Source organism: Dendrobium catenatum, unplaced genomic scaffold, assembly GCF_001605985.2.
Source record: "Dendrobium catenatum unplaced genomic scaffold, ASM160598v2 fragScaff_scaffold_1608, whole genome shotgun sequence".
NCBI classification, from domain to species: Eukaryota; Viridiplantae; Streptophyta; class Magnoliopsida; order Asparagales; family Orchidaceae; genus Dendrobium; species Dendrobium catenatum.
In genome coordinates this window covers 2,989,142-3,014,182 of record NW_021320070.1, presented here as the reverse complement: position 1 = coordinate 3,014,182, position 25,041 = coordinate 2,989,142, and the positions used below count along the sequence as shown (strand labels likewise).

At 35.9% G+C, this 25,041-nt stretch overlaps 3 protein-coding genes across 4 annotated transcripts; 1 reads left to right on the top strand and 2 right to left on the bottom strand.

Moving 5' to 3' along the window:
- Positions 1–405: 405 nt before the first annotated feature.
- LOC110114476 (serine hydroxymethyltransferase, mitochondrial) lies at positions 406–9,777 on the bottom strand. 2 transcript variants are annotated; one of them, XM_020847363.2, is made up of 15 exons: positions 9,628–9,777; positions 9,451–9,504; positions 9,258–9,344; positions 8,916–9,037; positions 8,753–8,829; positions 8,547–8,671; positions 7,997–8,089; positions 6,979–7,071; positions 6,678–6,875; positions 6,117–6,221; positions 2,022–2,087; positions 1,842–1,919; positions 1,514–1,625; positions 1,029–1,139; positions 406–725 (listed from the first exon to the last, which is right to left on the bottom strand). In XM_020847363.2, the coding sequence occupies exons 1-15, from the start codon at positions 9,715–9,717 to the stop codon at positions 574–576; spliced, it is 1,563 nt and encodes a 520-aa protein (XP_020703022.1). In that variant the 5' UTR covers positions 9,718–9,777; the 3' UTR covers positions 406–573. The 2 variants fall into 2 exon arrangements, with proteins under 2 accessions (XP_020703022.1, XP_020703021.1); XM_020847362.2 differs by lacking the exons at positions 6,117–6,221; positions 6,678–6,875; positions 6,979–7,071 and adding exons at positions 3,176–3,280; positions 3,723–3,920; positions 4,024–4,116.
- Positions 9,778–12,464: 2,687 nt separating this feature from the next.
- LOC110114496 (probable U3 small nucleolar RNA-associated protein 11) lies at positions 12,465–19,947 on the bottom strand. The gene is made up of 9 exons (XM_020847399.2): positions 19,641–19,947; positions 19,432–19,550; positions 19,248–19,338; positions 19,064–19,155; positions 18,890–18,983; positions 18,726–18,805; positions 13,671–13,754; positions 13,418–13,517; positions 12,465–12,933 (listed from the first exon to the last, which is right to left on the bottom strand). Exons 2-9 carry the CDS (start codon positions 19,485–19,487, stop codon positions 12,841–12,843), a joined length of 690 nt encoding a protein of 229 aa, XP_020703058.1. The 5' UTR covers positions 19,488–19,550; positions 19,641–19,947; the 3' UTR covers positions 12,465–12,840.
- A 64-nt stretch (positions 19,948–20,011) lies between these two features.
- LOC110114456 lies at positions 20,012–24,195 on the top strand. The gene is made up of 3 exons (XM_020847343.2): positions 20,012–20,508; positions 23,322–23,446; positions 23,764–24,195. The coding sequence occupies exons 1-3, from the start codon at positions 20,151–20,153 to the stop codon at positions 23,977–23,979; spliced, it is 699 nt and encodes a 232-aa protein (XP_020703002.1). The 5' UTR covers positions 20,012–20,150; the 3' UTR covers positions 23,980–24,195.
- Positions 24,196–25,041: the final 846 nt, after the last annotated feature.

The window sequence follows — 25,041 nt, the reverse complement described above, 5'->3', positions numbered from 1 at the left end:
TGGTTCCACCCCTAGTCCCATGTTCATCCTAAAAATATTTTTCCATTTGAATCACTATCAAATCTTGTTATTTCTCAAGGCGGAGTCACCACTGCACCAAGTTCTTCTATGTTCATGAGTTGCCAACTACTGTTTCTATTAATCCCATTGAGGAACAGTACAATGCTACTTCATACACTGGCATCGTCGAATATCTAGCTTACCACATGGATGAGTATCATCATATTAACTCTAAATGACTGAGTATTATATATTAATCATAGCCTTCAATGATCAGTATTATCAGAAATCCTTCATTAATCATGAGACTCGTTTAATGCACATCGCATCCATATTCACCAACTAGTAACATCATGTGAAATAATTTATAACATTTAGATTTACTTAATTATTTGACTTCAAGCATAGCCCAAATTATAGTCGAGAATTCATTCCTTAAACATGGCACATATTCTTTAAACCATCCACAGTAATGCAAAAGGGAGCGTTAAATAGTTTACAAGATTTCTATGTGGCTCAAGGATTAATAAGAGTAATATATGCACCAAATAGTAATGCATATCAAACGATAAATTACTGTTTATATTTCATCGTCTCTTTCTCGAATCCAATTGTAGGGAATTGTTTTGCATAGTCCTCCACCTCATGCCGAAGCTTAGCAATCTCAGTTTTAATATTGTCATTTGTCTGAATAGTGGCTATGAAGTCCTTGAGCTTTGTTCCAGCTGAAATATTAAAGATCAATTATCCATAGAATGAGCCATTCATAAATTATTCTCAAGTTTTTTTTTTTTTTATGACGAGGAACTGTCCGCTGCCACAGCCGACTTCGTCGAGCGTGCTTGGCGGTCCGTAAACCCCAGCCGACTTAATGGGCCACCCAGGCCACAAACCCATAGCCGTTGCTTTGGAGTCCCCACTTAAGGGCCGACTGCCACTCGAGGGAATCGAACTCGGGATGGGGGGTTCCCAACCGAGCTAAGCGTTGGTGGGTTATTATTCTCAAGTTTATAAGGAAATTATTGTACCTATTGTTTCAGCCTTGGCTTTCAGTGATAATTTCACAGCAGCGTCGAAAAAGTCTGCAACTCTGGCAAAGTCTTCCTCAACGAACCCCCTGGATGTGAGTGCCGGTGTTCCTGAATTATATAAAAAATCTCATAAGTTATTACCTTAATTGCAACACATGACCATAATAGCTTAATTCAAGGGGAAATTTTTGTTAGATCAAATTTTTATCAACATATGAGTGCAATTTAATTTTTTTATCTATTTTTGTATGTGTTGCACTCATTTCAAAGCAAATTTTTCATCCTGGTCAAAATTTGATCAGAATATCCTGACAAAAACTGATTCTAAAAAAAATCACAAAGTTATCGAATTTACTTTGAGATGAGTGTAATACAATCTTTGATCAATATTTTGTGTTTCATTCACTCACTTTAAAGTAAATTCAATTACTTTGAGACACATCCTGATTAAATTTAGTTCATTGATATAGTAAGGTTTGTACCCATCCTGATGCCACCAGGAACCATGGCTGACACATCACCGGGAACTGTATTTTTGTTGGCTGCAATATGAACCAATTCTAACACTTTCTCCACTCTGGATCCATCAATTCCCTGGAAAAATATGTTAGTCAAGCCACAATCTCTCACAAATGAATGCTTTGAAAGATTAGGTTTGCGTGCACATTGAAATGAGATTATACCATAAATTACAAGTTGAATTATTATGACAAAGACTAATAGGATGATGTTATTGCATGAGGGTTTTGCAGTTAGATTCATTGAAAATAGTATGAATGAACAGAAATAATTACTGCAATTCATTCTCACCTTGCTTTTCAAATTTACTAAGACCAAATGGTTATCTGTACCACCAGAAACAAGTTCATAACCTTTCTCAGCTAACCGCTGAGGAAGAAAATATTAGCAAGTCAGAAAAATAAGAGTCTTAACAAAGAAGTCGGAAATATTTTAGAAACTAGCATAATAGTTTTAGAGATGGAAATATGCCTGAGCAAATTTTGCACAATTGCTGAGGACTTGTTCTTGATATGCTCTGAACTCTGGAGTTGTAGCCTATTGCATGATGAAAATTACATCAAATTTTTATATCAAGAAGCAAACGAAGCGATGATAAACATTATCGATTATCGATTCAGTTCATAATAAAATAAGATCATCTTCCTCAGGATACATGAGAAGAATTAAATGATCCAAGTTACAGTGCAGTATACAAGATCTACAATTACTAGTAGATAAAAAGTTGCAGATTCTTTGACACAGTCTCCTATAAATAAATTGTTATTATTATTCAAAATCCAAACAAATTAATTCAGAACTGAGATAAATCAGAACGATGTATTCTCAAATCAAGCCTGCTTAGTCTCAATCTCATATAAACTCAAGTTAGCCCAAAACATTTCGAACTGGCCTATTTAAGCCCCCACTAGAGGTCAGTTGTACATGGTAAGCCTGATTCAAACCTATGGTTTAAACTTCTATAATGCCATGGCATTGGCCTACTTTAATCTCCCTAGTATAAGCCAGTGAGATTAATTCCAAAAATTTCTAAAATTACCTCATGAAAAACTTTCATCCATCAATTTATATTCAAAGAACAACAAAGTTGAACATGGGATCAAATTGGCTCAATTTTGATAAGATGAGGGACTAAATTGAACACCTAAAAAAATTAAGACTAAACTAGATGCATCTACAAAATTTAGGGACCATTTTGATCATTTACTCAACGTAGTTATTTGTCATAACTATGCCTCAGCTGCCTATTTGGTCATCTTTATGCTTTTTTATTTTTCTTTTTAACATACTTATCTAGTATCTAGTATGATGCTGATCTCCCTTCACTAAAATAGAAGGCAAAACTTATGTTTGTTTTGTAATTAAATGGGGGCGATCCTTCCATCATGTTGGTCAAAAAAGAAATGAAAAGAGATAAAAGGGAAGGCATAACTGGATACTTTACATTAGCTTAAACAAGTAGAAAAAAAAGTCAAACTCAAAAGCTAGAAATTCAAAATCCAAAAATCAATCATAAATACACAAACCACTGGACATTCATTCTAGTATAAACCCTTTTTTTGTTTAATTTGCTCTGCACAAAATTTATTAAGAAGATGAAAGAAATGCAGAAGAGTTATGCACACCTGCTTAAGTGCAACAGCTAAGCCAGTAATTGTATGATTATGTGGCCCACCTTGTAATCCAGGGAAGACCGCAGCATTAATTTTCTCTTCGAAGTCATATATAACCTTGTGGAAAAGATAATGCTCATTGTATAAGTCATTTCATTCCTAAAAGTAACATAAGCCCTGAAGTGATATGCAATATGATAAATAAAAGAAAATATCATGAAATAGTTAAATTTAATAAAAGCTCTCAAAAGAGTTTCAGAAGAAAAGGACCAAAAGATGCTTCGATTATCCTGGAAGGATTTCAAGGAGAGTGTAATGAGCACTTAGCATCTAAGGCGTAAAGCACGCACACGCACTTCTCACTTGATTGGAGGGTCACTTCACTCTTGTTTGTAAAAATAAGGCTTTGTTTGGGACGGCTTTTTTACGGCTTCTCAAAACAGCTTTTTATTACAAAATTTTTAATTTTTTATTAAAAAGTTGTTTTAAGAAGCAATAAGAAAGCCGTCCCAAACGATTCTTTTAGCTTTTCAATTTGAGCTTTCAAATTACATCTCACCTCTTGCCCTTGTTTATTTATCTCTTTTACCCCCCTTCTGAAAAATATCATGGCTCCACGTGGTCCGCGAAGCGACTTGTGAGTTGTAGTCGTCACCACATCTGCATAATCAAAAGGAGATGGAATAACACCAGCAGCTACCAGTCCACTTATGTGTGCCATATCTGCCAAAAGAATAGCTTTCTGCTTGTCACAGACCTGCCGATTTCAAAAGCACTTTATATTGAGTTTCACTCATAATGCAAGAATAAAAACTAAAATCTGAACCAAATTGCCTTTGCTCAAACCATTTTAAGGTTACCTTGCGAATACGAGCATAATCATAAAGGCGTGAGTACGCGCTAGCTCCCGCAACAATTAATTTTGGTCTAAAGAGTGCAGCACTTCTCTCCAACTGCAATAAAAAATGAAATGAAAATTTCATAACATGATCATGATTCATTGATTGCTTGAGGGCAGGCTTAGTTTGAAATCAAAAGATGAAGAATAAGGTAGACAACATAGAAAAAAAGGAAAAAAGTTCCAAGGAGATCCATCATAGTGGAGGCTCCATGGTTTACATAGAAAACATGTAATTTTCATTTCATATATGGCTATTTTTTAGAACCCTTTAGAAGAAGATAACACATAATCTAAGGACAACCAAACACAATGTGATGGGAATTTTTGCATTTCTTCTCATCACAAGTATTGCATCAAGTATTAATTTATGTGCAATTATTTATTTTATATTGTAGTTGATTGTGTTTATTATTCTTATTTAAGTACGTTCTAGTAACAATGGTTGAGAAGGTTTATGTATGTAGCACAAATTCCATTAGAAAATCCTAACATTGAGTCATCCCGGATCACAGTGCATCCAAAAATTGATGATTTTCATATTCATTCATTCATCATCATCACTAACCTTATCTCAACTATTTGTGGCCCCATTAAAAGAGCAATTATTCTATGCGGACACCGGATGGTTATCCGGTCTGGTTATCGAGCAGGATACATTTTTGAGGCAACGTTGTGCATTTTTATTGGTCTCCGGGCGAATCCGGACACCGCCGTAATATTTTTTTTCCCATTAAAATACATCTTTGACGACTTGATCCTTGATCTCAATAGATTGTGTTGGCATGGCCATTTAATAGTTCCAGCACCCTTTCGCAAAGTTAAGTCATCTCCAAATTCATTCATTGAGTGAGATTTTTTTTTTTAGCGAATATCTAAAAGACATGACATACTACTTATATAATGATATACTATTCATAGAATCAAATTATTACATCTACTCAATGAAATCACATTAATTTATTTTTCATCCTAAAAGGAATTTTGAAGGATACTATATTGGAATTAGAAAATTATATTACCCTTCAACAAATTACTTAAACTCCTTGAGAAAAATTTAAGATATCAGATATTTGTATGTGAAAAATATGAATCGGAGATTGAAGAAGAGGAAGGATCCCTCAATCCACAAAAGGATCCCTCAATCCACAATAGATTGTGGAGGATTAATTCAATCCCGTAGTTTGAGCTTCTAGAAACTATTTGATTGCATCAAAAAATTAAAATGCAATGCATCCATACGTAGACTGGAAAAAAAAAAAAATCTTATGACGGGTTATATGAAGTAAACATGCAAACAAAGATGTAGCAGCCACCTGATCATAGTCAATGTACCCAGTGGCCTCATTCAATCTATATGGCATTGTCTCAAAGAATATTGATACAGCAGAGATCTTCTTGGTATCAGTCTGCATCAAATTAATTGTATCAGGAAGGCAAAATAAAGTCATTTAAGATATCAAGATACTTATTTATGCACAAAAATGCAAGCATGCCAAGTTAGGGGGTAGAAGTTGAAAATATTTAGGAATAAACATAGGTTGTAGTTTGAATTAAAAAAAAAAAAAAAAAAAAATTGGGTGATTGATCTCCAATCGAACTCCATTTTGCGTCGGTAACCGTCTCTCTTTCGAGCGTTTCTTTGACAAATCTTGTAGAGACAGAAAAATAATGCAAGTGAACAGTGCAACGATAATATTGGCGTCGCATTGTTCACCCGCAACCAAATACTGGAAGTTTTGCCGTTCGGCTGGAGCCCGCAAGAGACGCCATTCAAGCGTTTGGAGTTCGGTTAGAGAAGGCCTAATAAGGGCATCTCCAACCGAACGCCAAACGAGCGTTTGGCGTCATTCCTTCGCTCCAGCCGAACGCCAAAAAATCCTCCATTTGCTTGCGGGTGAACAGTGCAACGCCAATATTGGCGTTGCACTGTTCACCCATGCCATTTACACAAACCACTGGACATTCATTCTAGTATAAACCCTTTTTTTGTTTAATTTGCTCTGCACAAAATTTATTAAGAAGATGAAAGAAATGCAGAAGAGTTATGCACACCTGCTTAAGTGCAACAGCTAAGCCAGTAATTGTATGATTATGTGGACCACCTTGTAATCCAGGGAAGACTGCAGCATTAATTTTCTCTTCGAAGTCATATATAACCTTGTGGAAAAGACAATGCTCATTGTATAAGTCATTTCATTCCTAAAAGTAACATAAGCCCTGAAGTGATATGCAATATGATAAATAAAAGAAAATAGCATGAAATAGTTAAATTTAATAAAAGCACTCAAAAGAGTTTAAGAAGAAGGAACCAAAAGATGCTTCGACTATCCTGGAAAGATTTCAAGGAGAGTGTATTGGCACTTAGCATCTAAGGCATAAAGCACGCATACGCACTTCTCACATGATTGGAGGGTCACTTCATTCTTGTTTGAAAAAATAAGGCTTTGTTTAGGACGGCTTTTTTACGGCTTCTTAAAACAGCTTTCTAGTACAAAATTTTTAATTTTTTCTTAAAAAGCTGTTTTAAGCAGTAAGAAAACCGTCCCAAAACGAAGCCTAAATGAAAAAAATAGCTCCCTGCTTTTCAATTTGAGCTTTCAAATTACATCTCACCTCTTGCCCTTGTTTATTTATCTCTTTTACCCCCCTTCTGAAAAATATCATGGCTCCACGTGGTCCGCGAAGCGACTTGTGAGTTGTAGTCGTCACCACATCTGCATAATCAAAAGGAGATGGAATAACACCAGCAGCTACCAGTCCACTTATGTGTGCCATATCTGCCAAAAGAATAGCTTTCTGCTTGTCACAGACCTGCCGATTTCAAAAGCACTTTATATTGAGTTTCACTCATAATGCAAGAATAAAAACTAAAATCTGAACCAAATTGCCTTTGCTCAAATCATTTTAAGGTTACCTTGCGAATACGAGCATAATCATAAAGGCGTGAGTACGCACTAGCTCCTGCAACAATTAATTTAGGTCTAAAGAGTACAGCACTTCTCTCCAACTGCAATAAAAAATGAAATGAAAATTTCATAACAGGATCATGATTCATGTATTGCTTGAGGGTAGGCTTAGTTTGAAGATCAAAAGATGAAGAATAAGGTAGAAAACATAGAAAAAAAGAGGAAAAAAAGTTCCAATGAGATCCATCATAGTGGAGGCTCCATGGTTTACATAGAAAACATGTAATTTTCATTTCCTATATGGCTCTTTTTTAGAAACCTTTCGAAGAAGATAACACATAATCTAAGGACCACCTTAAACTCAAGAAACTAAACACAATGTGATGGAAATTTTTGCATTTATTCTCATCAGAGATATTGCATCAAGTATTAATTTGTGCAATTATTTATTTTATATTGTAATTGATTGTGTTTATTATTCTTATTTGAGTATGTTCTAGTAACAATGGTCGAGAAGGTTTGCATTAACTATATATTTTCTAGCTTTATGTTAGTTCATTTAGTAAGCATGATTTCAGTCGTGATGTAATTTAGGTTACTTCCCAAACAAATTTTGATTCCAAAGGATTGAGGAGTTCATGATAGACTATAATATTTATATATTAGGAGATTGATAGTTATTTCAGACTATCGTTGGGCGGTTGGGCGGTGTTTTGAACTTTGAAATACAATTTCACTTAAGATGGGTGACATGAAAAAATTTGTGGCGTGTTTTAATAGGATTTTTTAAATTTAAATTAGGATTATATTTAAATTTAAATTAGGATTAATTTTAACTTTAATTTATAATGTTAGCCTTATCTACTAACTTAAGTTATATGGAGTCTATATGATGGTCTGAGGAATGCAAATAAAAATGTCTTGAATAAAATTTCCTCTTCTTAAATTCAATCCTATGAGTTCAAGCTGAATATGTTAGTCATTTAAGTACAATACAAGTGCAAATACCTAATTATGAGCAGCTACCTGATCATAGTCAATGTACCCAGTGGCCTCATTCAATCTATATGGCATTGTCTCAAAGAATATTGATACAGCAGAGATCTTCTTGGTATCAGTCTGCATCAAATTAATTGTATCAGGAAGGCAAAATGAAGTCATTTAAGATATCAAGATACTTATTTATGCACAAAAATGCAAGCATGCCAAGTGAGGGGGTAGAAGTTGAAAATATTTAGGAATAAACATAGCTTGTAGTTTGAATTAAAAAAAAAAAAAATTGGAGTGATTCATCTCCAATCGAACTCCATTTTGCGCCGGTAACCGTCTCTCTTTCGAGCGTTTCTTTGACAAATCTTGTAGAGACAGAAAAATAATGCAGGTGAACAGTGCAACGATAATATTGGCGTCGCATTGTTCACCCACAACCAAATACTGGAAGTTTTTCCGTTCGGCTGGAGCCCGCAAGAGACGCCATTCAAGCGTTTGGAGTTCAGTTGGAGAAGGCCTAATGACACACAACAATGTACTAATAGTCTAGCAGGGTATATAACACCCATCAATGTACTGCACCAACCTGGTAGCCATGTGAAAGGTGTCCACCATGAGGAAGATCTAGCGCCATTATTCTTTCATGTGGTTTCAAAAGAGCCGTATAAACTTGAAAATTAGAAGGAGAACCAGATAGAGACTGTACATTCACTGCATGAGCATCAAGAACAGACAAATGAGGAAAAATCCTTTCAGCTTAATAATACAAAAACCAAGGTTTGGATCAATTACCTCCCCACTTTTTGGGATCCAATCTAAAAGCTTCAAGAGCACGCTTTTGGCACAATGTCTCCGCCATGTCAATATATCTGGCGACAGGCAGGCAATGGATCAGATTAATTCATAATCTCAGGAAGAATAGTCTTCGAAATGAACAAAAGGGACGATATCTTACTCATTTCCACCATAATATCTTGCACCGGGGTAGCCCTCGCTGTACTTGTTAGTCATAACAGATCCAACGGCTTGCATCACCGACACCGATGTGAAATTCTCCGAAGGTATAAGCTCCAGACCCTTAAAAACCATTACAGGTAGACATAAAGCTTCCATAATAGAAAAAACCCAAAAAAAATAAGCATTGATGAGCTTCCTTTCATCACTAATAATCATAAAAAGCACTTTCAGCTCAGTCAGGTCAGCTGAAAGCCTCCTCATTCTTTTATCCGACACATCCGATAAGAAAATCAAAGCGCATATCCTAAAGAGATGAAATGACAATCAAACAAAGAACCACCTTCCATTGCCTGTTCTTCTCGAGCTCGATGATGTCGGCAACCTCCGGATCCACGGCCTCGAGTGAAGCGTTGAGTTGCTTAGGCCACTGCATATAATTCGGAACCATTATTCAAAAGAAAACATCACAGGATCTAATCGAAATCCCTAGAAAAGCCGAAATCAATGAAGCAAGAACAAGGCTAGCAACTCACTGTGACGCGGGATCCATCCTTCTCGTAAGAAGCAGCCTCGCTTGGAAGAGAAGACTGTTTCGATTCCAATTTAAAGAAGTAAGACAATAAAACAATCAATGAGACATGCTCTGCACCGGAGAACAATCGAGCTCAAAGAAACAGATAAAAGGGAAGGAAATAGAAGCGAAGAAATACCATGAAACAGAGAGAAGCCGGAGACAGATGATGCAATCTCCTCGCCTCAGCAGAGAAGGATAGCCGCCGGAGCGCCGTCGCCATTGCCATCTCCTCCTTCCCTTCTCCGCCCCCTCCCCTCCCCTCCCTCTCTCCCGGCCTCTATTTCTTTCTCCCCGCGTGCGCCTGGTTGGTGGATCGAAATCCCATCAATCAGCAAAAAGTAAGTCAAACATCTATATCATCTAAAACCCTTCGATCAGACTAAACATTCGTACAATGTTTTTAACACAAATCTCAAAGTATATCGAGGGATCTGATTTGTCTGTTTTTATTTCATCATATGGATCTCTTGCAAGCGTGTTTGGTGACGATGGCGAAAAACGAACAAATCCAACTACTTAGAAAATAAGATTAATATTATTAAAAAAAATAATAATAAAATAAATGGAAGAGATGAGATTTATCCGATACGCTGCAGCTGAGTTCACTCGCGTCCTATCCCTCCCGCTACCACAAAAAGGTTTGGGCTGATCTCAATTGTTTGGAAGTTGTTGAAGGCCTTAATGATATCGGAATTTGATGATCTTGGGCTCGTTGGATTCGTCTCGTCGAGCCGTTCGATTCGAGTATAAGCTCATCAAAATCGGAGACCGTTTGGTAACTCAAATTGCGGTTTGAACCTTCCAACGGTGCTTTGAGCCCTTGATTCTAACTCATTTGGGCTCGGATTGGGTTGATCTTGATGTCGTTGGGTTCGTATTTCCGAGACGCTCAGTTTGACTGTAAGCTCGCTGAAATCGGAGTTCATATGCTCCCGAAATTAATTTTTGAAGCTTCCAACAAGTTTTTGCCTCGAGATTCATGCCCGATCAAGATAATTTTGCGATGTCGTATCAATACTTAATTTTTTTTTTCTTAAAAAGCATTTCCGATATGATTAATTATTTTGTGCAGACACCAAACGCCGTCCGGAGACCAATTGGAATGGGCCATGTCATCCCTGATGTGTCGCATTATAATTGGTCTCTGGACGACGGTCTTCGTCTAGTCCCTACACAGAATAATTTCTCTCTCGATAGCCCTCTTAATCCTATAAATCAGGATTTATGAGGCATATTTTGAATTTCATTCTATTGTTATTATTGATAGAGATCTTTTAGCTTCTAACGTACTATCCATATTTATTGATTCCTCGAAAAGTCTATACTTAATGAATGTTTCAATTGAAATTAAATTGAATTTTAAATATGATGTTGTAATAATTTTTTAATTTACTTAATATATATTTAAATGATACAATAATAATACAAATATTTGACCAAATTAAGATTAATTGCACACACAACACATGAAATATGGCTATTTACAAAATAACACTCTTACATCTATTTTTAACATCTCACCTAAATTTCAAAATTCATAAAAAAAAACCCTGCTGGCGGAAATATTAGTGTTTGGACAGCAGTACAGAGCGTACCTATCGGTGATGTTGTCGGTACCGAGCACCTAGTGATGTAGCGTATTTTTATTGGTCTTTGGACACGTTCAGTGTCCGAACACAATAATCACTCATACTGGTGCCCCCTTGGATCCGCCCCTGCTGGCAGAAATATCATTGTGTCTGGACAGCAGTACCGAGCATACCGATTGGTACTGCTGTTGGTACCGAGCAGTATTGGCACATGCCCCTGCTGGAGGAAATATTATTGTGCCCGGACAGGTACTGTTGTCCGTACTGAGCGTGTCGAGCTCGGTACTGCATTCGATACCAACCGTATCAAGTGCGGTACCAAGCACTTAGTGATGTGGCATATTTTTATTGGTCTCTGGACACGTTCGATGTCTGGACACAATAATCACTCATACTAGCGCCCCCTTGTATCCGCCGTTGTGTGTATGCATGACATGTGCAAATCATTTTTATTAAATAGATAAAATTTAATTATTTTACAGGAGATTTATGCTTATATCCTAACATCTAAATTTTGATATTCAATTGTATAACATTCAAAGTTTTAAATAACATAAAAATAATATTGATATTAACTTTTTTAAAGGGTAATACATCTTTTTGTGTATATATTTTAATGTAATTATTACACGAAAAATTTAATTAAATATGTAAATTTATATTTGCCCTGTATGTAACTCCTCCAAACATAAAATACATCTGAGTGCAAACCAAAAAATATTATATTTATTCATCAATTAAATATTTTATAACTAATTATGTATATTATTAACAATTATAAAAAAATTTCTTCTCCTGTCACTTTAAACCCTAATTCTATCACTATGCTTATCATATTGACTTATTCAAGCATTTTAAAATTTAGGGTTATCATCTCCAATTTATGAAATTTTATAAAATACTTTGATTATTTTTACTTGCCCATAATATATTGTAATATTATCGCACAAAATGTGTTATTTATTGTATTTTAAATTTGCATTTTAAACTCACTTGGTTGATGAATATATATATATTTAAATTTGCATTTTAAACTCACTTGATTGATGAATATATATATAAAAAAAAATTACTAATTTTTCCTAAATAATCAATTCTATAATTTCTAACTTTAATTTCATTCATATATGTAATATCAAAACTTATTAATACTATATATATTTTTAATAGAAATACAATGTATATTAATTTTTGCTAATAATCATATTCATTACATCATAAAATAAACTCATAACTATTATAACGAGGAAAAAATTATAAGAATAATTTAATCAAAATTTAATCATGAAAAAACTTATAACTCTTATTTTAATTATGAGATAAATGCAACATCAAAATGAAATAATTATTTATATATTACATTTATTTCAAAATGCATCTGAGAGATTTAGAACACATCATGAACTAATTTTTATTATGAAATATTTAAATAAGCAGCTTCAGTTCATCACTACAGGAGAAATTGAATGCAAGCTAAAGCTGGAAACGAGGAAGATTGACAGCAGCCCTAAACAAAGAGATCTGAAGCAGACCCTGCAAAGCAGTGTTACAATATGAATCTCAGGCTTTGTTTGGGACCGTTTTCTTCCTGTTTCTTAAAATAGCTTTTTAGTACAAAATATTAAAATTTTTATGCTAGAAAGCTGATTTAAAAAGCAATAAAAAACCGTCTCAAACAAAGCCTCAACCAGCAGTCAGGAAGCAAAATGGTTGAGGAAATGCGTTTGTAAAACAAAGAAGCTCCAAGTAGCAGATGCTGATCAGCGTTTACGCTCCGCACGCCATTTATAAACGGGTCTGGTTGTTGGGGAAGCCATCTCATCGTCGCGAAGCTTGCGCTTCCGACCGGGTTTCTAACACACAAAAATATAGTTATTCAACAGATTACTAACAAAGTAAAGCTTCTAGCTTAGAATCTATTGTTAATTCTTGATTACTATAGTTAAATTTTGGCCATTTTGATTAATTGTTAAAAATAATAATAATAATAATAATAATAAAATCTTTTTTCTAATGGTTCTAGTAAAACAAAATTGCCTCTATGAATTCCTCGTCTGAGATTCAAGCAACCTCAGCACTAAAAAACCAATAACCCGACCCAATCCCGGCTTGAAAGTTCAGGTTCAAGTTGGCTCGATCATTTTCAAGGCGAGTTTGGATTATAAATTTTGACTCGATTAAATTTCGGGGGAAGTTCTAATTGATCTGAAAATTCAAAATTAACTTGATTATCATTCGGATTTGGGTCAAACAAATCATTTCGAGATAAATAGTTGTATTTGGATTAAAACAGCTATGTTCACCTTGAGGTGCTTTCTTTTAAATGCAAACATATACCTGTAGTTCTTTTTGTAAAGCCATCTCAGAGTACAGCTTTTCAAGCTGTTCAACCCTTTTACTCCTTTCTTCCAGCTCCCGGTAAGAAGAAGAAGTTTTCCTGAAGGTAATCGATCAAGTTGCAAGAAAACAATAAACTTCATATAATAGACTATATTTACAAATTGCATCATCTGCACAATGACAAATCACAAATGTATAAATTTCTACCAGGTATATAAAATTAGCTTTGTGCGTCTTAAAGAGCCCTTACTTCCTTATATTCCTCGGCAAATTATGTTGGGCAGGTGAAGCATTGATGTGTAATGATCTTGATCTTATTTCTTTAGCTTCCTCCCTAATAAAAATGGCAGAATGAAGGAACGGAAAATCTGACAGGATGGCTTAATAGAAAAATATAATAATAGATCAATCAGTTCAGAGGAATGAAACCAAACATTTACAGCCAAATACACTCTGATGAAGCATTCAATAATTCAGATTTTCCAAGAATGTTAACGAAAAGAAAGCTCCATAAACTCAAATACAAGAAGGTACGAGAGCAAGATCCATTCAGATGTAGAAGCCAATCGTCAAAAACCTTACTCCCTTGAGTAAGATGAGTACTCCACAGCACAAAACGACTCAAGAGAAATCCTATAGGTACTGGAAGCTAGAATAAGTCAGATTAGCTGCTAACCCATTCCTTCTATACATCATTAGATTCACTGGCTCCACAGCGACGCATTCCGCTTTAAGTATCAAAAGATTGATTGATGTAACAAGATATATTGAAACAGTATCAGCAAATACTTTCCAGAGACAAATTTTTCCATGGTACAGAGCTGATGTGGAGTTCCAACTTCCAACTTTCAAACACTGGTAGACATGTAAAATAGTTTCAATGCATTGCCGCAATTTTACTCTGAAGAGAGTATATATTGAGTTTTGCTACTTAACTTTCAGATCAGCATGTAAAAATTTTAAATGATTCAAGTCATTAAACAAAAGGTATTCTCTGAACCAAATTTGGTTAAGTTGCAGCAAGTGTGGGTTTAAAACCTAAGGTCCATGGGTATCCATGCATTAGAAATAGTGCTTCTTCTCTCCTCCTTTTTGTACTTTAATGTCAAAAACTAGTTTAACTCATTCATGCAAGCTAGTAGAATTCTAAGGTTTACTTTGTTCCTTGCGAATCTAAACTAGTGTCTGCTACTTATGTCACTCAATTAAACCGAGAGATGGCAGTTATAAATGTTATTGTTCTAGCGGAGTATTTATTCTCTAATTCTTCCTAAATTTTATTCATTTTCCAATCTTCTATTAATCCCTCATCCTCTCCTAGTTGAACCTCTATCAAAGCTGGAATTTAAGTGAAAGAGGAATAGAATAGAGGCCAAAAAAAAAAAAAGATGAAGGATAAGTAAAATAAGGCCCAACTTTTCATAAAAGTGAGTACACTTGCCTCTTGCCTAAAACCTTACGAGTTAGCAGTTCACTGCATGCTCTCCGCAGTAAATACGATGTTGCCTATGCTTCCAAAATGATTACGGCTTACTGGTATTTTCAATTCAACTTAAAAAGTATGCATAACGTACTATCCCAGACCACCCAACCACCCCCTCCCTGCAGAAAGCAGTGCTAATGCACATATTGAAGAAAACTAAGGGATGCAAAACCCATAATGAATGTCATAAGGTTTTCATTTGGCAAGTAATAAGATAAGAAAACAAGTTTTCAAGCATAGATGTGCTGGAAGAATAATCATGGAAGAAAGCAAAACCTGATATATAACGGAACATTTCTATGGAGAGCGATAATAACCACAGTGAAAATGAGAAGAATGTACCTAATCTTTCCCTACTGAACTGAGCCATTTGGTACACCAGGGCTGCCGGTGGGTACTATGTTGAGTTTCTAAGTTATTTTTCTCTATCTCAATATGGATCTCTCTGCAAGTCCACCTCTTCCATCTATCCACAACTCAGCTTATATACTTGTCCCCAACCCTACTTTTACATGGGCATCTGTCACAGATCTACCCTCCATCCAATAACAGAAACCTGCAACAAACCCCCATGAACTGTAGAGGTCTCCTGACCGCCAGGCCTGGTGCTGAAGGATTCGCACTCTCCTATACCCCAAGCAAGAAAGGACAAGGTGGCTTTTTCAGTAAAAAAGATTGATGACAACTCTCAAAACTGGAGCCCAGATTTAATTACATGAAGAAGACCATCCTACGGTAATCTTATTTTTGCTACTTATTAAAATATGGTGGCTCACAAGTACTTTCAATCTCTGGTCTCTAGCAGATGTTTTTTTCTATTTAAATTTACACGTGTGAAAGATATAGAAATGGTTAGTAATGTTGAACTTTAATTTATTAATGGAAGGTCATTTATCTTCAAGAAATGATCACCTGACTTTGTTCCTATCAAAGAGAACTTTGAAGTTGTTGTTAATCCTCTTACTGCCTCAAAATCTAGACTGACCAAATGCGAAGGTTAGTGTTCAAATTTCAACCACTTTCATTGTACTTGATAACATCACACTCATTCTCAATGGCAAGAAAGTTATTCAACTTATTATATATGAATGGAGGCCAATTCCATGTTCCACATGCACCACCTTTGCTCATGAACACAATAGCTACCCAAATATGAAAACTCTAAAGCTCAACTATCAAATAGTCATTGTGCTAGAGAATTTGTTGTCGGACTAAGTTTGAGTCCTTAAGAGAGGTCAATCGACTTGAATCTATCTCCTTCTTTAATCCACCTATCATCAACATCTCAAATAATCCACCACCAATCCTTCCACCTATCAGAAACCCAAACCTCAACTCACCTAAATCTCCTACTCAATCTAACCCCTCTATCTTCACCTCCCCCCTAAATCATACAAAAGATGCCTCCTCTTTTAGACCCAATATAGTAAACATTAATTTTACATTGTACCAAACTTCACACCCCATAAACTTTGGGTGAACCGCCCCCGGAAAGATGACTTAATGGAGATAGTTGTGGTTTCTTCCTCTAATAGAAGAATGTCTAGAAACAAGAAGCCCCCCATCCCTCAAACGACAGTCAATAATAATATCTTTTTTCACTATCACAATTTAGAATGTTAGGGGCTTAAATAGGGATAATAGGCCCCCTGATTATAGGAATTTAGTCGAAGGCTACCATCTTGATGTCCTCTATCTCATTGAAACTAAGATCTCCTTCTCTGTCTTGTTTGATCCACTCTTATCAAGAAACTATCTTTGTTCAGGGAGATAATTATTAATATTTTGAATAAGACTCTAGTGGTCATATTTGGGTCAAATGGAGCTCTAACAAGATCACCTTCAAACCATTGCATTCATACTCTCATTATAATCATGGTTGGATGGAATTCCCTCCAAAAATTAAATTCTACACTGCATTCATTTATGCTAAAAATGGTGCTATAGAGAGAAAACCTCTATGGGATGCTATTAATAATGTCCCCTTATATTTTTTAAGCCTTGGATCATTTTGTGGGATTTAGGAAGTGTAAATGAAAAAAATAAATAAATAAATAAATATGCCTTCTCACCTACGAAAATTTGTAGACTTCAACAATTGTGTGTTCCCTATTTGCCTTTTGTAAGGAATTATATAATGTGAAAAAGTTATCAATGGCTGTAATTAGAATTCTTCCATCTTTATTTCTTGATTTATTTCCTCGCTCAAGCTCAAACAAAATACTTCAATCTTCTAGAGAGCAATCCCCTCAACATACCCCTTCTTCAGGAACCTCTTATTATCACAAACAAACTGAAACAACCAATAAGTTTTAAGAAACTAAGAATAAGTTGATAAAGCAACATGCTAAATGTGCTTGGTTCTCAAATGGTGAAGATGACCTCAATTCATTTATCATAAAATCAAATGAAGGAAAAATCACAACTTCGTCAAAGAGATCGTGACCCTTCAAGGTTGTGTTACAGATCCAGATGGTGTTGTTGAATTTGTTATCAATTCTTTCTATACTCTACTAAACAAAGAACATTACTCTACTACTGTTGCCTCTTGAGAGAATGCTAGTAACAACCTCATAAGAAATGATTGTGAGATGTTAATGGCTAATTTCTCTGTCTGATATCAAGAAGGCAATTTTTAATATTGGGAAAGATAAATTCTGGATTCACGACTTAATTAAAATAGTTTTAAAGATACATGGGTTATAGTGGGCCTTGCTTGGTGAATGTGGTATATTACTTCTTCCAATCTGTTAAATTATATGATATAACTAGGCATTTTGTTATTATTCTAATTCCTAAGCATCTTCACATGAAGTCTCTCAATAACTATCGACCTATATCCCTCTATAGCACTCTATATAAGGTTATCACCAAATTAATTGCAGGCAAATTTAAACGTATTTTTTTCCAAATTTAATCAACTCTGCCAAATATTCTTTCATGTGTGGGAGAGATATTATGGATACCATTTCCTTGGCTAATGAACTGCTTAGAGGGTTCAACTTTGCAGCTAAAACTAAATTATTTTGAGTTAGGCCTGATCTCATCTTGGTTGTTATCTTTCTCAAGCCCTTGTTCATGTTGGTACCATCTCAAACAAGATTATATCATGCTTCTCTCTACTAGCTCTCCAGATTAGGCATATTACATTTGTCTAGAAAGAAAAAATCACCTTTGGTTAAATTTTATTATCCTATGCAATTAATGTCGAGAAAATTTACTTTGTTATTTGAATCAGCAGTTAGAAATGGAAATTTAAGAGCATTTCCACGAGGAATTTCGTTCTCTTTATTGTAATCGATCTAACGATGAGCTTGTCATATGATTGTGATGGTTTTATATATTCATCTATTATGACAGTAGTTTGTTCTTAAATGCCTTTGTTTTTCTTGGGGTTGAACAGTGCAAGTTAGATCAATCTTTTGGGCAGCTATTTTTTCCTCCATGGATGATTTCTTATTATGCTACTTCACTGCTCACGCTCTTTTTAACCTGCAACATATGGATTTTTAATTTTTGTTCTGGCATGAATGATATGCTTTAATTGAGGTTGAATGCGACAAACTCTATTCGCTCTACACATATACTACACTTGAATACTTGGATACTACATACTATGCCAATTCATATTTGCATCTCTTGTTGGACAAATCCAATCATACATTTTCTTCTGATGCCAATCCTTTTTTTTTTCAAAAGTCTATCTTAAATCATTTCTTCTACTTTTTTGTTTTATTGTAATGCAGCTTTTATAATTTTTACATAGATGAAATGCAAATGGCTGGGCATGACCCTTATCTTTCCAAAAAAAGAATAATGTACCTATCTTCAGCATAGTAAACATGCTTGTTTGGTGGCTTGTTGTCCAGTGCATGAAGTGCACCCCTGAGCCTTTCAATTTTCTGCATAAAAAGAAAACTACTGTAGCATTAATGAAATGCCAGTGTTCCATCAAGCCTGAAAAAGTTTGGTGCTCCACTATTAACCTTCTTCTCACTCTGAAGTTTCTGAATGACATATGCAATATCTTGAGTCTTCATCAACATTAGTTCATCGTGGCTATACTTGTTTGCTTGGCTCCTTTAAACAAGATGCACAAAATAGCAAAAAAATGAAAAGTTGAAAAATTAAGATATAATAAGGTGTTTATGGTTTATTACTTTGGTCTATGTACTCCATCAACCACTCTCGAACTAATCATCTTGAAATAGAACTCATCTGGGTTCCTGGACATGGCTTTCTCTCTAAGTATCTGTAAAAACAAGAGCCATCACTAAATCTCATTAGAACCCGTTCTGACACAAATACAGCCATTGTACTAGAAATATTACTGAAAAACCATACACGAAGAGTCTCTTCTTTCTTATGGAAGGACTTGGCTCTCTCCACATAATCTTTGTGCTTCTCAAGAAGTCCAAACTTCTTCCTTGCTTGACTGGAGATACAGTTCAAACAATAAAAACTCCAAGCCTTCTTACATAATTTACAATAACAAATAAATAATCATGTCGTCTGTTGCAAGACTTACGGCTGTGCCCGTTCCTTATGTGCTCGTCTCGGAATTGCATTCCTAATAGAAGACATCGTCAATAACACACAAAGAGATGAGCCCAAAGTTAAGCGAAGATTCTCCACACAAAACACCTCCTGTTCAAATTATAACAAATTACTACAGAATAGTCAAAATTGCAAACTTCAATCCTGCAGAATTTAAATCCACTAGCTCCCCCATTTTACCCGGCTATTTGGTATCGGATTTACAGTGGGATTTACGCTAAATGCAGCCAAACGGTTTTTGTGCGCGCGTTAAATCCCGGCAATGGATAAATCCCGTATTTAAGGATTTACGGCATAAATCCGGGATTCACTAAATCCCTCGGCTCGGCGGATTTACGGGATTTGGCCGAAGATGCGCGCGAGCTCCCGTTGTTGCTTCCGATCAAAATGTCGTAGCTTCCGATCCGACAGGAAGGTAAAGTCGTCAAAGGAGCGTAGTCGAACAGCCACGAAGGAGTCGAACAGCCACGAAGGAGCCGAAGAAGCGACGCGTGCTACTTTTTTTGTGATGTATATAAATATATAAGATTTTTCCTTTCCTTAGCAGTTATCCGCTGTATATGTACCTAATTTCAGCTTCGGTTCTGAAAAGGAGCTCAAGAAGCAGAAACATAAGCGCTCCAATCTCCCCGTCTCCCAAATTTCTCCCTCTTCCTGTAGCATGCCAGCGGGCTATTGCAGTTCATCGCGATGGCAAACCCTAGGCGGATCAGCATCCAGCTACACAACCACCACTCCACCATTCCTCTCTCCAATCACTCTCCACCGCCCGCAGTGGCCTTTCTCTCCTCCATCGCCGCCTTCCTGAAAAGGCCCTCCGCTTTTCCCTTCGTCCTCTCTCTCTTCCTAGTCCTCACCTGGCTCTGCCTTCGCGTTCAGCGAACTCCTGGTTCCGCTTCGTTGCGTTTCCGAGCACAATCGCAGAGCGGGCGTGACGCAGACGCTGATGCCAATATCGCTCGGTTCAGCGCACCTTCGCTGATTTCAAATGATCGGCGAGGTTGGATTTTGAATCCCATCGGTGTGGCCCTCGATAAGGGCATCCACGGTATTTTCGCTTGCTAGAGATCTTCGCATGACCATAATTATTACCATTGTCAGTTTTTAGGTTTTTTATTGTGTTCATGGCAAGGATTTTGGCTAATTTTAATTGTAGCTATTAACTTTGATTTCGCTCGCTCACTAGATCAGCATTTTCTGGTTTCTTTTTGAAAAAGAATGATTTTTCCTCATATTTATTGCATTTTTTTAATTGTTAGGAAGTCCTACGAGTTCTTTTTAAGGGAATTGAAATTGAGTAGATGGATGGGCAGAGATCAAAATGGCGTATGTGAACTATATGTTGCCCATGACATTATAAAAAAATGGGCGTTCCTGAAACTGCTTATGCATAACTTCCAGAAAATTAGGCATTAGAGCTTGAATGAACGTAAGATTGAATAAATTAATGGCTAAATTTTAAAAACAGCTTCCCTTTAAAATTAAATTAGGATTCAGGGGAGGGATAGATCTGAATTTTGAATTTGGACCTAATCGCCCAACAGTTGGAGAATTTTAAGCCACATGGTGCTAATCGCCAGTCATGTGGCGATTTTGAATTATTATTTTTTAAATAAAAAAGACCCAACGGCTAGCTCAACTTGGCTAGCTGTTGGGGGTTTTTATATAACCCCATTTTATGCTTCATTCTCCTCAAGCCACCCATATAAAGTATACTAGTCTAGCATCCAAAGCATGAATAATTCATTGAAGTTAACTAACCAATGACATTTTAGTAACATGATATGCTTATAAGAACAACTTGTTTACACCAAAAATACAAAGAAAGCAACATTTTTTTAGGAGCGATTCTTTGGATTCAAAGGACATGTTTTATTATGCCCAATGTTGGGGATGTGGAGGAGTAAACACCACAATGACGAAATAAGCAAGAAAGTAAAAGAAGCGAAAAAAATAAATGACACCATGATTTAACGTGAAAAAATTCAAAATATGGAAAAAAACTACGGACCTACACCACACCAAGAAATTCATTATGAAAATTGAGAGAAATAAATACAAATCTTTCTTCTCTCTCAATCTTATTTGCTTCTCTTCTCACATGCATCATTCTCTATGTGTACATTACATTTCATAAATATAAGAAAAAGCTACGTAAATAACCCCAAGGGACACAACCCTTCATAAAAACGAGAAAGAAAATCATCCAGTCCATCTCACAGAGCTGCAGCGTCAGTTTGGGGCTTTGCGGCGCTCAGACCTCTGTCTGATGATGTTGCGGCGCCAAACTTGCAGCGTTGATGCGCGTAATCCAAAGTACTATGGCACTCTACTCTTTGTCGATCAGCGCTGGGGTACATAGTTCCGGGATATTGTATGAAAAAAATTTCAGGTGCAAAGCAGGAGGTAAACTCCTCGCACCCCCTAACAAGCACGACAAATTTGAGGTCCGAGACAACATAACAACCCCATTAATCAACACAATCATATTCCACACATAACACCCAACACCTTTGCGAGATGTTGCAAATTTTATTTGTTGGCAACCTAGTTTCATCCATCGTATTTGTATAACATATTGTGTGTGGACATTCAGATCTCTTGTGAAAATTCGGGGGAAGTTGTTTGATAATATTATCACTTAGACTGTAATCATGCCATTCTGACTTGGGAGGTATAACATGAAATTCAGCTTCATATGTGTGCCCATAATGGATGATGCTGTAGTATGATGAAGTGTACAATTCAGACCAACTTGACCTAAACTTAAACTGTAATCACATGTGAGCATGGTATGTGGAAGGCCTGTGGCCGATTACAAGCACAAGTAGCAAGATTAGATTTTGGCATTAAAACTTTAAAAGATTGACAAGTGGTATCACACACTTCAAATTTATTCATGTTTATGCATGTCGGTGTGGGCATCTGGCTTCGGCCTCATTGCGGTGCAAATTGTTGGCAACCCTTGAGGCAAAATGTTCCTTCGTTGCATGAAGTTCTATAGCCACATACATGGTCTTGATGGCTCGTGTTGTTAGGCGCAACATAATGGCAATCGAGTTTTGCTCGAGTAAACTATATTGCACTTCACATTATTAATAATGGACCATCCAGTAACAACACATTGCAATTCATTCTTTGTTGCAAAGAACATATCCTCCACCAGTTCATCAGGGATAAAGCCTTCTTTTGTTGTTGTTATGTGATCATTTGGCCTGTCAACCTTTGATTCATAGAAATTCTTTGATCGATGAATTTATGGACATAAGACTGTTGCCTGTTGGGGAAAAAAAATAATGGATTCATAGGGTGCTGAATAATTATATCCGTATGTTTTTCATTTTACATGATCATAGCTCAGAGTTTGCTGAATTTGTAGCGACCATGAAATAAGGATCTCTTTTACGCTCTCTTTCTAACTCCTCTCCTAACCCTTCCTATTTTGAATTCTAGAGGCCGTACATATGGAGACCTTATGGTCATGTAATAATTTTGTGTTAAAAAAGATATGATAAGCATAAAATGACCTGAAAAATAATTTGTATGCCTCCAACTAAGTAATACAGTGCCACAACGGTTGAGTTCATAGAGCCGCAGCGTTGTATGGTTGTATGGAAACCCTTGCAACCTCCTAACGAGCTCGATAGATTGAATTGAGATACAATGCAACAGTACCACTTGTTCGATCAACACAATAAGATTCCACACAAAACTAACAATTTTCTGATCTTTTATTTGAAAGCAAATGATTAAATTTGAGTTATCATCAAGTAAAAAATGTGAAAAATGAAAAGGACTTTACATAAATAAGGATTTTTTTTATTAATGCATGTATCATACTAATTATACTCACTTAAACAGGTGGCGCTCAGATCTGCAAGTCAATTCATGCAGGTGAGATTCGGCCGGGTGCCTTTAGGGGAAATCACAGACATCATACCTGCAATGAGACATTTCTCATTTGGGGAGCCGAAACAAAGTTTAGGGTATGCTTATCTTCAATCTAAGCTGAAGATCTTTCTTTTTGTTCCATCACACTTCATTGCTTACATAAACTCTTGCTACTAAGGCCTAATTTGATTGGATGTTTTTTGTGCCTATTCTTTTCTAAAATTGTAAATTTATTGTTTGGTTCCTCAAACCACGTTCCCAATAACACTTTTTGTTTTCATTTTTCTGTTGTTTTAAAAAAGCTTTTTATATATACTTCTCCGTTTAGAAAACTCTTTTATCTATATTGGTGTTTCTTAAAATTATCTTTTACAAAAGTACCGGATAACCAAAACGAAGCCAAACTATGCAGCTGGAGAATCCACACATTGAAGGGAAGGGCTATGCAGAAGTAAGCATCGGCGCTGTTGAGGTCGCCATTGCCGCAAGCCCAAGCGGTACTGCACATGCCCTTATCAATAACGATCCTGTAAGACCAACCTTCTTCCTTGGTTGTCAGGACAGCATCATTGATAATAACAGTTCCACTACTGACTACAAAGTTTGGGAAGATCTTTTGACATCATAGCTTTGGTCTATCGATCAATTTCTTTAAAATGGGTGAGTAAGTCATATAGGAGATTTTGTGATTTTTTTTTTAGGATCTTGATAATAACTTCTAAGATCTTTATCAATTAAGGTTTTGTTGGGATGACTTTTTTGTTGTTTCTTAAAGCAGTTTTTTAGTACAAATATTTTAATTTTTGTATTAAAAAGCTCCTTTAAAAATCAACGAAAAAAGTCATCCCAAACGAAGCCAAGTTAATTGTGCTAAATATTGTATGTCATTTCTTTCTTAGTCATCGGTGTTTTGCTTAAATGTACAGTTTGAATTTCTTTAGTGATTATAATGTGATTATCTGTGCAATCGTGGGATTAGGCACAGCAACGCAAGCTTATTACTCATTGAGATTTTTTTCTAAACTTTTCTTACTTCGATTTGAGCAAGTCTGGAGGCATTTTACACACAACAGTAGTTTAATGGGCAAACATATAGTTGGGAAGGCTATTGACAGGACCAGCAACATGTGCAACAATTTTGAAACTCTTGGCATCAAAGAAGAGCAGAGGAATTTATGATAAGATATCGGTGGTGGAAGAAATTATTCTGTACGGATATCGGGTCGTTCGGAGGCGAATCAGAACGCACTATGTCACTCTCTACATAGTAGTATACATCAAACAAATGATGTGCCGCATTTCTGATTCGCTTCCGAAAGACGTCCGTATCCGCACAGAATAATTTCACCCATTGAAGGGATTGTCATCTTGTGCGGCGGTCTTACAACCCTCAACGTCGAAAAAGAGTTAAGTAATGATGCAGAGGTAGGGTATCTTTCAAATTAATGAGAATGAGATATTTTTTCATCGCTTTCAAAAAAATTTTATACTAAAAAATTATCGCTGTAAACAATAACGAATATCTCAAACTAAACCTAATGTCACTCCATATATAAATTAAATAGAAAACAATTGAGATCAGATTGCCGGCTAGCTCGAATCAAATTCATCAAAATTTCTCCAAAATCAAAAGATTATTCCAAATGATTTTAAAAAAGAGGAAACATCAAATATTGATTTATAACTAAAA

Coding starts and splice junctions, on each gene's coding strand:
- LOC110114496 (XM_020847399.2), bottom strand. CDS start 19,487: ATGTCTTCTATTAGGAATGCAATTCCGAGACGAGCACATAAGGAACGG. Junction 19,339..19,431: donor CATAAGGAACGGGCACAGCC/GTAAGTCTTGCA, acceptor CTGTATCTCCAG/TCAAGCAAGGAAGAAGTTTG. Junction 19,156..19,247: donor AGAAAGAAGAGACTCTTCGT/GTATGGTTTTTC, acceptor TTGTTTTTACAG/ATACTTAGAGAGAAAGCCAT.
- LOC110114456 (XM_020847343.2), top strand. CDS start 20,151: ATGGCAAACCCTAGGCGGATCAGCATCCAGCTACACAACCACCACTCC. Junction 20,509..23,321: donor CCTCGATAAGGGCATCCACG/GTATTTTCGCTT, acceptor TCACTTAAACAG/GTGGCGCTCAGATCTGCAAG. Junction 23,447..23,763: donor GAGCCGAAACAAAGTTTAGG/GTATGCTTATCT, acceptor CAAACTATGCAG/CTGGAGAATCCACACATTGA.
- LOC110114476 (XM_020847363.2), bottom strand. CDS start 9,717: ATGGCAATGGCGACGGCGCTCCGGCGGCTATCCTTCTCTGCTGAGGCG. Junction 9,505..9,627: donor CGGCTTCTCTCTGTTTCATG/GTATTTCTTCGC, acceptor GAATCGAAACAG/TCTTCTCTTCCAAGCGAGGC. Junction 2,088..6,116: donor TAGCTGTTGCACTTAAGCAG/GTGTGCATAACT, acceptor ATCATGCAATAG/GCTACAACTCCAGAGTTCAG.